The following is a 14,393-nucleotide window of genomic DNA, read 5'->3' on the forward strand; positions in this document are numbered from 1 at the left end:
AAAGGACTGAATGGGTTCAGGTATAGGATTTTCTTATACCTACGGCAGTTCATCGCCCCACCACCCTTCCCCCCAACCCCAACCCATCCTGAAGACAAAGCAACTCAGAATATCAAGGGCATGGAAAGTATCAATAATTATCTGTCAATTTGCAACCAACCACTTAAAATACAGCTGAGCTTTGTAAAAGAAATTCATAGGCCAACTTAGTCCATCAGTGAGCAAGCAATTGGCAACAGAGCTGAGGAAAAAACATACTGTTAACAGGCTGACGGGCAGAAACCTTGAGCATAATCAATAGTAATAATAATTGTAATGATAATAATAATCATTATCATTATTATTTTTATTGTTTGTTAATCTTGAATCATGGTCAAACTTTTTTTTTCTTAATTCCAGATATAAAATGATGATTGGGTAAGTTATGCCTGTGACCAACATAGGGTACCACACAGGAGGCAATTATATAGAGTAATTATATGCAGCCTGTTCCGATGTGAAGACAGCTGCAAGGAATTTAAAAAACAAACCTGCAGGTTCCATCTGTTGTTAAACTGTCAGAGTGGGATGGAAGTGTGGTACAGCAAAACGTGCATTAAGTATAATGATGATAGTACCCAATGCAGTTGTGTGTGTGTGTGTGTGTGTGTGTGTGTGTGTGTGTGTGTGTGTGTGTGTGTGTGTGTGTGTGTGTGTGTGTTGTTCATTATTTGGTTTAGCTGTTCAAACCTCAGTACACTCCGTTTACACTTCCATATAGGATTGGCTGTAATGGACAACCGTTGTTGCCCCATATTTGGCTCTTGACATGACAATCCAACTTCCACTGCCAAACTAATTTAGTGCTGCCGCCAGCATTCTTCATAGTTGCCTTGGAAACAAACTTGTGGTAGCGTTCCTGTTTAGTGAAAGTGAAGTAATTGATGCATTATATGCTAATCAGAAATAACTCTGTGGGTTGGATGATGTGGATGTTCACCCAGTTGGCATACCAAGCAGATGCAGATGAGTGGAAAGCTGTCTGTTTCCTGTGCAGACCTTTGATGATGAATGCCAGGCGAAGCTCTTCTGATGGATATGTCTGCTTCCTGCTCAGCAGACCAGCAAAGATGCAGTCAATGGAATATTAAAATCATTATATCTGAAAGAGAAAAAATAAATACAGCGTTGAAGGTGTAAAATGGTGTTGCGATAAACAGCCGCGGTTGTTTGAAAGAAAACTTTTAATTAGAGTGGATTTTCACAGATAAAGCTGTGGTCATCAGTGATCGTTTTCTCCAACACACATCGACCAGTACTCCCATCGGTTGTGAATTCATATATAGTCTAAGAAATATACTGTATGCATACTGGAAAAAATCTGTCGCAGCAAAAAGCATCACATTTATGTCATGGATGACACCTTGAAAAACTCAAAACATGCTCCATTCCCTCATTGCTTCTCTTAACTGTTATCACTTTTCCCCAAAAGGCGGCTCCTAATGAGCATTACTCCTTTGAAACAAAAAAACAGCAGTGTTTCATGATACAGTAGCAATGGCTCGGGCTGCTGACAGTTGACAGGAAGAACAAAAAATAAAAAATGGAATAAAGTGAAGTGCAGTGTTGTGAATTATTTAGTGCAGAGGCCGCAGCAAAGATCTGACTACTTGCTCATTTAGGAAGATTAACAGATGTGGCAAATCACTCTGCTGTCAATCTTTTACTGTTCCGAGCTGAAGAACCATGAATAAATCGGGTTTTATATCTCCAATAGGAGCTATTCTTTAGGAGGGTCCTCTTTTCCTCTCTTCCAGCGCAGTACATCTAAAAAAAAAATTTGTTATCCAGCCCGTTCCCAGGACCATTGTGTTGAATTTTTCTTTGTGGCCTTATCTCACTCATTCAAATTCTGCCCCGACAGCAACTTTTGAATCAGTCTTACTTACAGTAGGGAAACACATTTGTTCAGTTTCTATGTAGAGCTGCACATAATGAGGAAAATGTGGCCCTGCTGCACAGCAGATAAGAGTGACCTGCACCACACTGGTGAGCTACTCTCCACAGATTGTGGACAATAGACAAACGTCCTCCTCACACAATGATCTCAAAACTCAGCATCTGTGTTGTCCTATGCTGCCGAGACTCTTGTGAACCTTAACTTTCATAGGAAGCTTTTTACTTGGTCCCACCTCACTTCTTACACCTTCACTCTTTATAAGCTGTCCTCAAGCAGAGCAGCACTCAGACCCAATGAAGATACTTTCACACGGACATTAATCTGCCACTGGCCACAGCCTCGCTTCATGGCTGCAGATATACGCTCCAAAGGAGAATGAGGACTCTCCCTCACCACTTTCACTCTCTCTCTCTCTCTCTCTCTCTCTCTCTCATCTCTCGCTCCATCTCCGAGACACTGTTTGGACAGGAAGCTGTGTGCTCAGGGAGCCTGTTGTCTTGTTAAATGGTACGACTAAGGAGGAAATGGATAACAGCCAACCTTGATAATTTTACATCCTCTGCCTCAGACGGCAGATTGAATCAATGTGAATGATTTTCCTCAAAGGCTCTTCTCTTCTCCTTCTATGCCGCTTTATAAGTTAGAGCTGAATTTTTTGTTATGTAACAAACAAGGGTCTATAGCCCCCATGAGCAGCTGTAAGAATGTGTACAAGCTTTGATCTAAATGTTTTTTTCATCATAATCAAAATGTTACTGCTGTAAGGATGTTTGGTACTAAGAATACTTGCTAATTAGTACTTAACTCCAAGTCTATAGCTGAGATTGATTGATGATCTGATGATGGTGCTTTAGAGGAAGACTCTGGGGTTTAAGTAAAGTTTTTATGTTTCACCTTTAAGAAGTCTTAAATGTCAACCTCTGGATGGCGCAACAAAGGGGTATTGGATCACTAACATTAATCCTCTGGGTACTTTGTGAATGTCCGTACAAAATGCCATTACAATTCCATTGCAATCCAAAGTTGCGCCATCCATTTAAGTATTGATTACCATGTTTGGCTCAGAACACTTTACCAACAGAGCTGTGAAAACACAATGGCTTCTGATGCAGTGGGACATCAAGTCAGTGGGACATTTTGCAAAACAAAATGATACACAGGGGATAGTTTGACAGTGTCATGTTTGACCGGTAAAAGTCAGACTTCCAAACACACTCGAGGGGCTGAAGGATCAGGTCATCCTACTCAGAGGTGACATTAAGAGCAAACACACTGACTGAAGCTGGTTCATTTGATTGCCAGTTTTTTTGATTGCTGAAATTTGTGTATCATCATTGCAGTGATGTAGACCCATTCATTAAGGTGTAATTCAAACTGTCCTTTAAGACTTCATTTAAAACTGCAATTAATCAAGCAGGGTGTTCTCTTTGACACAAAATGTCAAACAGACACAGTGTGTCAAAGTGTCTGATTGGAGAAGACAACCAGGGAGTTAAAACAGCCTTTTCAAACTGCTCAACATGAGCAGCAAATTGGCTGGAAATTAAAACTAATGAGCAATTACCCCACCAGTGAACCTCTATTAATGTCTGTTTTCTCAATGCTCTCCAACTGAATCCTAATTTCAATTTATTTAATCTCTCTGGGTAAACATGACACTTGTTTTTAGTTCCTTAATCTTTCATCGTGTTCACTGTGAGCCACAGAGGCTGGCTTTTGCATTCTGATGTGCATCCAAGAAAACAGCTCATAATCTCCGAGCTCCCACTGAAAGACTGTGAATACAGAGTACACAGGCAAACATATTCTCCCGTGATCAAAACATGGCAACCGCTATTGGTTCAGTTCATTTGTACAACCATAAACACCTTATTTGCATGCAGCTGCTATTATGAACCTGCTGCCCATATTTCTGCCATGTGGAAGCAGTTTATCCTTCAGAAACAGAAGAGCTGCACTCTGCGTGAACCGAGGGCTCATTTCTCTGATTAAAATCTGGTACCCCACACCAACGTAACTGCACATATAAAAAGACCCTTCAGACGCAGGACATTCCACATAGAGAAATATCCAACAATATAAAAAAAAATTATTCACCCACTCTCACTGCCTTGAAACAACTTTGGTACAACCACGGATTAGCATTTGTGCACTGACAATAGAATACAACTCTAAAAGCAATAAACAGTGAGGTGAACTGAAGGTTGCTTTTTAGTTTTGATCAGATCGGGCATCGTTGAGAGGGTATTGAAATTTAGAATTACAGGTTCATAGATTTACAGTGATTTTCTCTCTGACAGATTCACCAAAATGTTCAGCTGGCAGAGATTATTGAGGTACATGCAAAGATCCTCTATTGGAAAAACACATTTTACCATAATGACCGGACATCATGTATACATGTTAACAGATGTGAATATGAGTATGCATGCTTGAGTGAATGCATGAGAACTGTACTTGAATGAAGCGCCCTGTACTCACAAAAATAGATCACCACCACCACCTTCAGCTAACAGCCAGTAATAACATCCATTTATTATGAACATAAAATATAGCATAACCTTTCTTATCGTCCTTATAGGACACTTCGGAATGGATTTCCACTCAATGGGCCGCACAAGGTGCTTGGAAAAGGTTCAGTCTGGGTGTTGCTCTTCACCACAGTTCTGCATGAGATAACAAAATGGCAGAAAATCATCCTATTAAGCTCTTTGAGTCTGAGTGAATCTGCTCTTCATACCATCATTTCTGCCTCTCTGCTGTGGTAAAGCTCAGTCGTCTGTGTAGAAAGTTTGCGGTACTTTTAGGCCCAGAGTTTTGGAACATCCACAGGCACTGTTATGAGGGGCAGCGCAGCAAGTTAAAGTACAGTCCACATATTTACGTGGTAATCATGCAAATTTAAGCTTTTATCACTCGCCTAAAAATGTATCTCTATGCAACAGAAGTGATACTCATTTTTCAGATATTTTTTTCTCTTGTTAATGCTGTACACTTATACACATCTGTATCTTGACTAAGAAGCTAGTGCTCACTCGTCAAGTACTCCAACACTTATTAATACAGAATTATTACAACTAATCTGTCATAGTTCATATCATCAAATAAAGTCAAATAGTTCCTGACATGTTTACATTCCCCAAACAAATTGATGCCACAAAGGAGACGAGCTGTTAAAACTGTTAAAGTGTTGTCTACAGCGCTGTGACAGATTCAATTTATTATCTGTTTAAGTTCCTTCAATTACAAGATATTAAAAAGCCCCCTATGAGGCAAGCTTCATATGTGACTATTACATAGACCGATGCTGCCCCCTAGTGTCCGAAAGAGGAACAAGCTGTAATTAAATCCAAGTCACAGCTTGTTACCACCAGAGTTATTCATTGTAATATAATGCTAAAGTTTTTAGTGGTCCTCAAGCAGGAGGTCAAAGTACAGGTTAAATACAAACTACTGAATCTACTGATCTTTTCTGATTTAAAATCCGCCTGAGAACCGCACTCCTGAAGCTTTCACTGTCTTTTCACTGAGTTTTACATCAAGGCAGATGTTTGCATCATTTCATGAACGAGGGCAACTGACCCAGTAGTTGTTCGAGTTTTTCTAGTATAACATCAAAAGCGAGGTGTAAATTGTTTTTTGATCTGAACGCTACAAAAATAATAAAAGGGTGATGTCATAGTTTGTCAGCCTGCTGAAAAAAGGCGGAAATGTATGGAATGTGAGGCCAAAAAAGAAGATAACCACATAGCATAAGAGTTTTAAAGATCTATCAATGAAGTGTAAACAACATTCTTTTTTTTTTACAATGTACTTCCATAAAGCCAGGGTAATCACAATAAACAGATTGAAAGAAGAACAGGACAAATTGAAGTAACAGGTGTTAAGAATTCCTGATCCTTTTACTTTTAAAATTCCATTTTGCAGTGCAGGCTTTCTGGTTTTTCTTTTTTTCTAGATTGTTTTTTATCTGAAGCCTAAATTAAGACATCTTGATGATGTAATCTCCTGATGATGTCATCAGGGTTAGTTTTTTAGACTTTAGGAAGCCCATTAAAAGAAAGAGCAAACACAATAGTTTGTGAAATTGCTGACGTGGCACCAGGTTAAAGTAAATATCAACTTTCAACAAACATAAAAAGTATTTTATTTGAATAAAATGTGCCATATATAAAAGGCTTGACTCTGAGTTAATATGAAATATTACATTTGAATTGTAGCCCGTGTGTGAATAAACCACACAACGAGAAGAGTCTTTACACATTCTCAACATTTTAAATACCTCTTTGTTGACACAACTGTTGATCACAGAGGATGTGGTCTGGGACTGGGACAAAACAGTTTTGACTCAAATTCAGACAGACTCACTGTGCTGTACATAAAGCTGCAGCATGAGGATGAAATATAGAGTAGAGGAACAACCAGAGGCAACCAGGACTGCATCCCTATTTCAAGACAGCAATACATTCTGACCAGAGATAACAGAAAGGTCAAAGGTGACAATACTGCAGGAAGTCTGTCACCTTAAATATTAATGGACACCCAACAACGAGTCACTTTCTCGAGGTACCATGTTTAATGTACAGTCCAATGGAAGAGTAATGTTTGAAAAAATTTATATATACACCACAAAGTTTATCATTTAAGCATTATACTTAATGTAGAAAAATACATAAAAAAAACTGTAAAGGATTCGGATTACATGCTAAATGTATTTAGCATTTAATGTTACATTCATGATTATAAAAGCACAGGGCAATTTGCTCCACCAAGAAGAAAATCTGAGGCCATTTAAACATAAGTCACATGTTCAGTGAGTTATAGTGATTTCCTCCTCTTTTGATGATTGTTGTATCCAAGACACAGAGCAGCGCTGCCAGGGGAAGCCTGTGACGACCCGGTGCAGGAGCTGCAGGATGCCTGGTCCACCCTGTAGGAGATGGAGCTGTAAAAGACAGGGTTACTGTGGCCGCCCTCCTCGTCACAGTGAGGCTGGATGGGGCTGTTGTCAATGTCAGAGTCACAGCACATGCAACAGGAGTAAAAGAATCTGAGTCTGCTGGGTTCAGAGAGCTCAGAGTGCTCAGATAAAACAAGTCTTTGCTCCTCCATAGGAGATGGAAGGAGATTCATGCAGCTGCTGCCTCCCTCCATGGGAAGACTCATGTTATTCAGGCTGCTATGTCCATCTTTGCTGTCTCTATATCCAATGTCAGCCGTTTCTGCTTCAGCCACAGCCACCTCTTTATCGACCTGTGTGTCCTCAGGCTGTGTTCCCTGCACCTGCCCCCCTGCCTCAGGTTTTACATCAGGCTCTTCAGTGCTCACAGTAAGAAACCTCAGGACCACCAGGTTCAGAAAAGCTCCAATGACCGTCAGTCCAACCAAAATGTACATGAAGCTAAAGGCCACATAGGGGGGTCGCTTCTGGAGAGCATCTTTCTTCTGCAAGGCAACAAAATCGCCAAAGCCAATGGTGGTGAGTGTAATGAAGCAGTAGTAGTAGGCGTTGAAGAAAGTCCAGTCCTCAAAGTGGGAAAAAGCTGCAGCTCCGATGCACAGGGTGCTCGCGCATGACAACAGACCCACCAGGACCATGTTTCCCATCGACACCTCTGTAACCTGTAAGCCCAGGCCCTGCTTGGCTCTGCTCAGCAGGTAGCGGACGAAAGTGTTGATTCTCTCGCCCAAGCTCTGGAACATGACGAGTGTCAGAGGAATGCCTAAGACAGCGTAGAACATACAGAAAGTCTTGCCGGCATCAGTGCGTGGAGCAGCGTGGCCGTAACCTACAAAGCCACAGTACATTACAAGTCACAAAATGTCAAGGACTTCTGCTTCATGTTCGTCAAGGTTACAACTGGTCTGCTCACTGCATTACTAAATTGTTCAGTCATGTCTCAACTCTTGTTCTGAGAGGCAATATTTAGGTCTCTAACACTTCTTAGAACAAAGGAATTATGCATTCAGCTGAAGTATAGTTGTTCCCATTGTTAGATTTGCACAAATTCACATTTTGATATCATTCATTAGGTTTTCATATGGCTCTGTACAATGGGAAAGTGATCACAGTGACAAAATAATGGGACTAAAAATGAAATTGTGCAGAGCTTCTCCTTTGGTCCATTGTTTTGAGGTAATATTTCAAAAGACTGGGAGAAGCTACTATAACTAGTACATTGTGTATTCAGTGAATAAAGTCGAAAATGTTTTGCCACTTAAAGGCAAAAAGGCATTAGTGCAGCTTTAAAGACAAATGTAGTGAGTAGATAAGATAACATTTTAACATAGCGCCCAAATAGACAGCATATTGCACAACGTAGCTGTAAGACAACAGAGTAAAGTCCATCTTTTTAATGTAAAGCCCTTTCCCTTTTATTCTGGCTCACTACACAAACACTGCTTTTACTATATGCTGCAAACTTAACCCTTGATCTGTAATGTACATAAGCTTTAAGGAGAAAGTTGTACAATCCTGCAAAAATATTTCCTGCTCTCCAAAAAAGATGATGCACTACTCTGATCTCTATCCATGCTTACTTTTTGTTCAGGTAATATTTAAGTCAAACTATTAGGCCTACATTATGCTGAATGTCTCAATCCTCCATCAAGACTCTGACACATCAACACTGGACAGATGTTTGCAGAAATCCTGGCACAGATGCCTGCTACAATGTGGTTTGATAGTGTGGATTAATATGAAAACAGAATTTTACATATTTTGAATTAACAGCTCGTGCGATATGCATATAGGATAAAGCAGGAAAATGTGTTATACTGCATAAGACGTGTTGTGAAATGTTCTTAATGTTTGTATTGTTGTCCATGTTTCTTGTTTGTTATATGGACATGTTTGATCGTTGTCAAGCACAGTAGCAACTGTAGGATTCAAGAAGACAATTTTTAAATTTAGATAAAGCCTTAATGTTTGCTTTTACCAAATGGGAGCACGATGTTTTACTATTAATTGCCTTTTCTTTCGTTCTTTTTGGCTGTAAAATCACTTCAAGTTGCTAAATGTAAAATGTCACACTGCCATAACGTTGTCCTTCAAACCAGTTTGAATGCATTGCTAAAAGTCTTAAAGTCTTAAAGTTTGGTTCTGAGAATTAGGTCAATGCATATTGAACCTCCACCTGTTCCACCTACAGTGCCCCCCAATGTTTGGGCCCATGCGTCACCCACTTGGTGACGCATCAACCGTGGCGTGTCCGTATTGTTTCAGAGCAGCAGGTGAGATGAAATAGGTCTTGTAGCTACTTGCCGATTGTGGTGATCACAGTAATGGCAAAATAGAAGGATCCGGCGAACTTCCACTGCCTCCCGGCTCGGTGCGGCTCGGAGAGAAGGACCACTCTCTCGACCTCTTTGTAATCATCGTCCGTGAATCCGTACTTTTTCTTCAGCTCGTTGAGCTTCTGCTCCAGCGCCTTCTTCTTTGAACTCTCACTGTCCGACTCCAGAGCGTCAAAGACGGCGGCCCCAATGAGCAGGTAAAACACCATGGAGAGGATCAAAGAGAGGGTCCTGATGTTCTGTGTCTTCATCCTCAAACTACGGAGAGCGCGCGAGGCGGAGAGATGGGTGCTGTCGGTTAGAGGGACGCACGAGGACCCCGGTGTGTGCCCATGAACTCGATTAATCTGCAGCCACCTAACGTGCTAACTGGGGCCCCTTTAGACAGCTGGACTAACGCCCATGTGAGGATTGTTGAAACTGTAGTCTGTTCTCTTAGCGCGTCATCATTTGAAAGCACAACACCTACAAGTTACCTGAGCTGCGTCTTGCATTGACTTTCCACAGTTTAGCCTACTTAGGTGCGCATGTGGCCTCGTTTACCTACTATGCATGTTTGAATGTGACATCTTAGTCTGTTTACAGCTTGCACTTGATTAAAAGTCCCCCCGATATTTGCTTAATTTCTCAGCCTCCAGGGCCAATGTTGACGCTCCAAAAACTGCCGTTCCTCAACTGGTCGTAGCCTGGGACAAAAAAAAAAAGGAATTGGTCTCTGAACTTATAATAGCTATAATTTATCTGTTATGAATAACTATATGTCTTAATATTTCCTCAACAAAGCAGAGCTTCATATTATCACATTCCACTAACAACAGTCTTCAGCAGATCTCCAAACTCTTATCCAGAAATCTTGGCATTTTCTTGGCATTGAAATTTGACCTTCATGTCAAAAAAATTGCATCAGTCCTGCTTTGTGAAACATTTTTTCAGCTCCTGAATTTAATCATATCATTCATGCATCCACTCATGGGCTTGACTTTTTTTGATTCACTATTTTACCTGCCTCAGTGAGTCCGCCCTGTCACACCTTCCATTTGTACAAATCCTGCACTCAAAGCCTCCGGGACTTTTTTTGCAACATCTTCAGTCTTTAAACTTTTGTGTTTTAATAGGCTACACTAATATTTTAAGAACTTTTCAAAGAGAGAGATATAATTATTAGAATTTTAAATAACTGAATATTTTTGTGGACAGTGGATATATTATTTTTCTGGATGGACTACCCTTTAAAACAATTACAGTAATAGCCTATATGTTGTTAAGTTAAAAAAAAACATCTAATGACATCTTCTCTTGTGTATGTATGTTGTTTATGTGCATGTGTATGGATGCACAGGCATGCACATGCTGATATAAGAGGATTAATCAATCTTTATTTGTATAGCGCCCATTCATAACAAATGTTATCTGTAGACGCTTCACAAAAGAGCAGATAAAAGACCTCAATCTTTGTTATGTTCAAAGAGATCTAGTCTTATAACCTATTAAGAGCTTATTTGCAAAAGCAGATAACTCTGTTTTAAACATTTTCATAAAACTGTTTTACTTGTTGATTTCAAGTAATATCACTCAGACTAAAGCTGTGTGGCTTCTAGACCACTCTTACTGAGGGGGCCAAACTGGGGCCAGTTGTTTTGTCAGAGGAGAACATTAAACCCAGGTGAAAAATAGACAAAGATGATCACTTAAAAAAAAAAATATATATATATATTATGCCAAATAATAGCGCACATCATTAAATACCACAAAATAAAATACCATGATATATATTTGTTTCAGTAACAGTATTTAATACTTAGATTGTGAGTGCAGTTGTTGAGTCACTGTGTATGTGTTATTAGAGGGGTTCTTCCTTTTGGAGGGGTGGCCACAGGGGGGACCAAGCTTAGTGTTACAGGGGCACTGGCCCCTGTTGGCACCTGCCTAGAACCGCCCATGTGGCTTTGACTTAGTCTAGGCTGTATTTGGTTTTTGCACCAGAACAGATTTTGGATCAGTGGACAGCTCTATTTAAAGTGCTAAATAAAAAACTCTCAGGGCACTTTTTTCCAGAGTGGTGTTCATCTGTTTCTGCAAATGAACTCGTCATATTCTTGGCATTTTGTCTTGATACCACTAGCACAAAGCCCTTCAGTATTTCTATATTTAATGATTGGTTCAAGGCAGAAAAAATCTAAATGAGGAATTTTGAAAAGCACAGCTGGGTGTCAGAAACTGAAAAGTTTAAATGCCTCCAACTCCAAGTGTGTGGTGCAATTTTGGAGCCTAAGGCCACTGCAAAATGAAACACATTGGTTCTTTTAAACCATCAGTTTCTGTTACTCAACTTTTTAAACATCATGTGAAGTGTTTATGCACCCAACTTCCAGGACTGACTCTCCTGGCGGTTAATCACTCAACCATGTGTTTGGAGAGGGCTGAGATACACAAGTGTGCTTCTGTGTGTGTGTGTGTGTGTGTGTGTGTGTGTTGTGTCTGTGGCAGCCACAGAGAAGCACAGCAGAAACAGCTGGCCTTTCCAGACTCTACTCTCTTGATTATTTTGCCCTGTGAAGCGTTCATGTGCGGAGTATTCACAATACGCTCAGCTAAAGTATTACTCTGAGCGATGAAGCATTAGCCGCTGGCAGTGCTGACCTTTATCAAGCGCACTTAGTCGCTGAGTGATCCAGCAGGCCTTCGTCATTAACTAAGTTCAATACGCAGAGTGAGCAGGAGAGAGAGAGACAGCACACATGATTGGTGTGTATCAGTGCAGCAGCTCAGAGGGCCGCTTCATGGAGCCTCTCTGTGGTTTCACTGGCATCTGCTGGGTTTTTGCTCAGTGTCATGCTAATTGGGTTCACAGCAGTGCAACCAGAAAATAAGCTGTCTGCTGCAGTTCCATGCTGCAAGTTATTTCAGTTTTATATCATGCATGAAGTTTTCATCTATTTCAGGGATGGAGGAGGGGGGGGGGCAATTTATGGGGCCTATTCATGCACTAAACCAGGCCATAAAGAGCCTGAGATCTGTCATTAGGGCCTCATTTATTGCCTCCCTTCCATATAGGACATGTGGCCATCTCCAAGCTGTGTTTTTATCTTTCAGGAAAAGCAAAGAACCTTATCCCGCCTTAGTAAGCACATGAATCTATTGCTGAGCAGATGTTAACAGTCTTGATTCTCTCCACTGGCACTGAGGGCACTTATCTGCTTTTGAGAGGAGTCCCTGAGAGATAATTGGCTCACCAGGGTCCCCTCGATGAGAGAACACAGAGGATACATCACTATTATTCAACATCAAAGCCTTTTGTAGATTTGCTATCATTTGTAGAGTAAAATAGCCTACAGAAGAAGAGAGTGACAAATAGCTATTGTGGAACCACTGCCAAGGACAAGTGACTTTTTAAAATGAGGATCCTTTGGTTTAACAACTCTCTAGCCATGAAATAAAGCTGCTGCATTATCTGCTTTACTCATCCCATATCTCCCTCTGCTCTACAGGTCGGCTCATGCATCCCTTTATCTTGAACAGGAAGACATTAAGAGCAGGATGTGCACCGACTGGAGTCGAGACACTCATCTGTCCAAGTGCCATACCCAAAGAAGAGGAAATATTCTGCAAATAGGATGCTATCTTCTCTCTGATAACAGCAGGTGACAACAGAGAGGATGACGTCATTTTGATGATCCTTTAGGGCAAATACAGTGCATTTTGTGTCTCAAAGGCCAAAGTCTTTTTGAAGCCTGTTTAATAATTAATAGTATGAATCTACAGGAACTTAAAATGAATAGTGACAATAATAGAAAAGGCAGCTTAACTGAACAGACATTTGGGCGTGATAAATCAGAGGGCAGGGAGGGGCTTCATAGTTTAAGGTACCTGTGTGGAGGAAATGAAAAGAAGTTTATTTATTTATTTATTTTTTACAAAATGGAACACTTTTCTGAAACAACAGTAAAAGGCAGCTGACTGCAATTCAAGTAATTGTGTTGCTTTCTGTTCAAGATCACAGAGTTAAAAATAAAATCTGTCCATGCTTTGGCACCGAGGTTATTTCATGAGGCTCTGCTTGTCAACAGGACAACAAGACAGGCAACTGCTTGGCTCACAAACTTAAACCAAAGCAGTGGCCCAAAATGTACATTTTTTGCAAACACAGTAGGAAACCTCCCTTAGGGGGCACCGTCTGACGGCACTCGCTCTCTTTCCCTGCTAAACGTTGCATGCATTATTGCTTTGAAGACCAAAGTTTGTCAATGAAGTCATCCAATGAAAATGAAGAGGAATTATCGGGCGATAGGAGAGAAAAAAGAAACAGGAAAAAAGAGGAAGAGGAGTAAATTGATACTCCAGATGGTGATAAACGCGGGTTGGAGCCCCCCCATTGATATTTTCCTATAGGGCCCCAAGAGAGTCTAGAATCACCACTAGGCCTCATCAGAAAAGGTATTTTTCGCCCTACATCTCTCTGCTCCTGCGAGAGGGTGCATGTACTGACAGCTAAAACCTTATCACAGTCTATGAACTGTAGCAGGAAAGAGGTCAAGGGGAGATCATCACGCTGTGTCATGGATCACGTAGGCCTATCTCTCGACCTGATAAACATTTAAACAAATGTATTTGGGCCAGGCTGTGAGCAAGGAGAATAGAGGAGAGCGGGGTATCTTGTCACACTTATGGCTTTCACCTAAAATTCTCGGTCTAAGTATACCACAGTCACTCAATTTCTATATCAAATTAAATATTAATTTCTTGTGCACAAATGTATTATCTTCAGATTTTCACTTGTCACTTCAATAATAAATTCTGCATGATCAAGTAAAGAGTGTGCATTTGTGACAAGTTGCCCCATCACGGGGTATGTTGTCACACTATGCGGGGTAAATTGTCACATTATATTTTTCAACAAATAATAACATGTATCACTCTTATTCTTGCATTTGAAAGTCTGATTTATTGAAACAGCTGTTTTAGCCTAAACACAAACAAATTCATCTTGAACTATGTCTATTTTTTTTTTTTTAAACTACAAATAGCCTAAACACGTGTCCCGTGATAGTAAAAAAATATAAATTGTTAGTAGGCTATTGGATGAAATTTTGCTTTTGTAATTTCGGCATATTTACATAGCCTTGATTATATTTGCAGATATATGCCTACTGATGATTAA

The 14,393-nt window shown here is 40.4% G+C and overlaps 1 protein-coding gene and 1 long non-coding RNA gene across 2 annotated transcripts; one reads left to right on the forward strand and one right to left on the reverse strand.

Annotated features, from left to right (window-relative positions):
* Positions 1-6,729: 6,729 nt before the first annotated feature.
* On the reverse strand, positions 6,730-9,809 carry LOC132977660 (potassium channel subfamily K member 15-like). The gene is made up of 2 exons (XM_061042409.1): positions 9,204-9,809; positions 6,730-7,728 (listed from the first exon to the last, which is right to left on the reverse strand). Exons 1-2 carry the CDS (start codon positions 9,484-9,486, stop codon positions 6,758-6,760), a joined length of 1,254 nt encoding a protein of 417 aa, XP_060898392.1. The 5' UTR covers positions 9,487-9,809; the 3' UTR covers positions 6,730-6,757.
* LOC132977661 (uncharacterized) lies at positions 9,298-13,866 on the forward strand. Its single transcript, XR_009673846.1, has 3 exons — positions 9,298-9,432; positions 12,724-13,441; positions 13,552-13,866. It is a non-coding gene; the product is annotated as an uncharacterized LOC132977661 (long non-coding RNA).
* The last annotated feature ends 527 nt before the right edge of the window (positions 13,867-14,393 follow it).

This window comes from Labrus mixtus, chromosome 7 (assembly GCF_963584025.1).
Source record: "Labrus mixtus chromosome 7, fLabMix1.1, whole genome shotgun sequence".
NCBI lineage: Eukaryota > Metazoa > Chordata > Actinopteri > Labriformes > Labridae > Labrus > Labrus mixtus.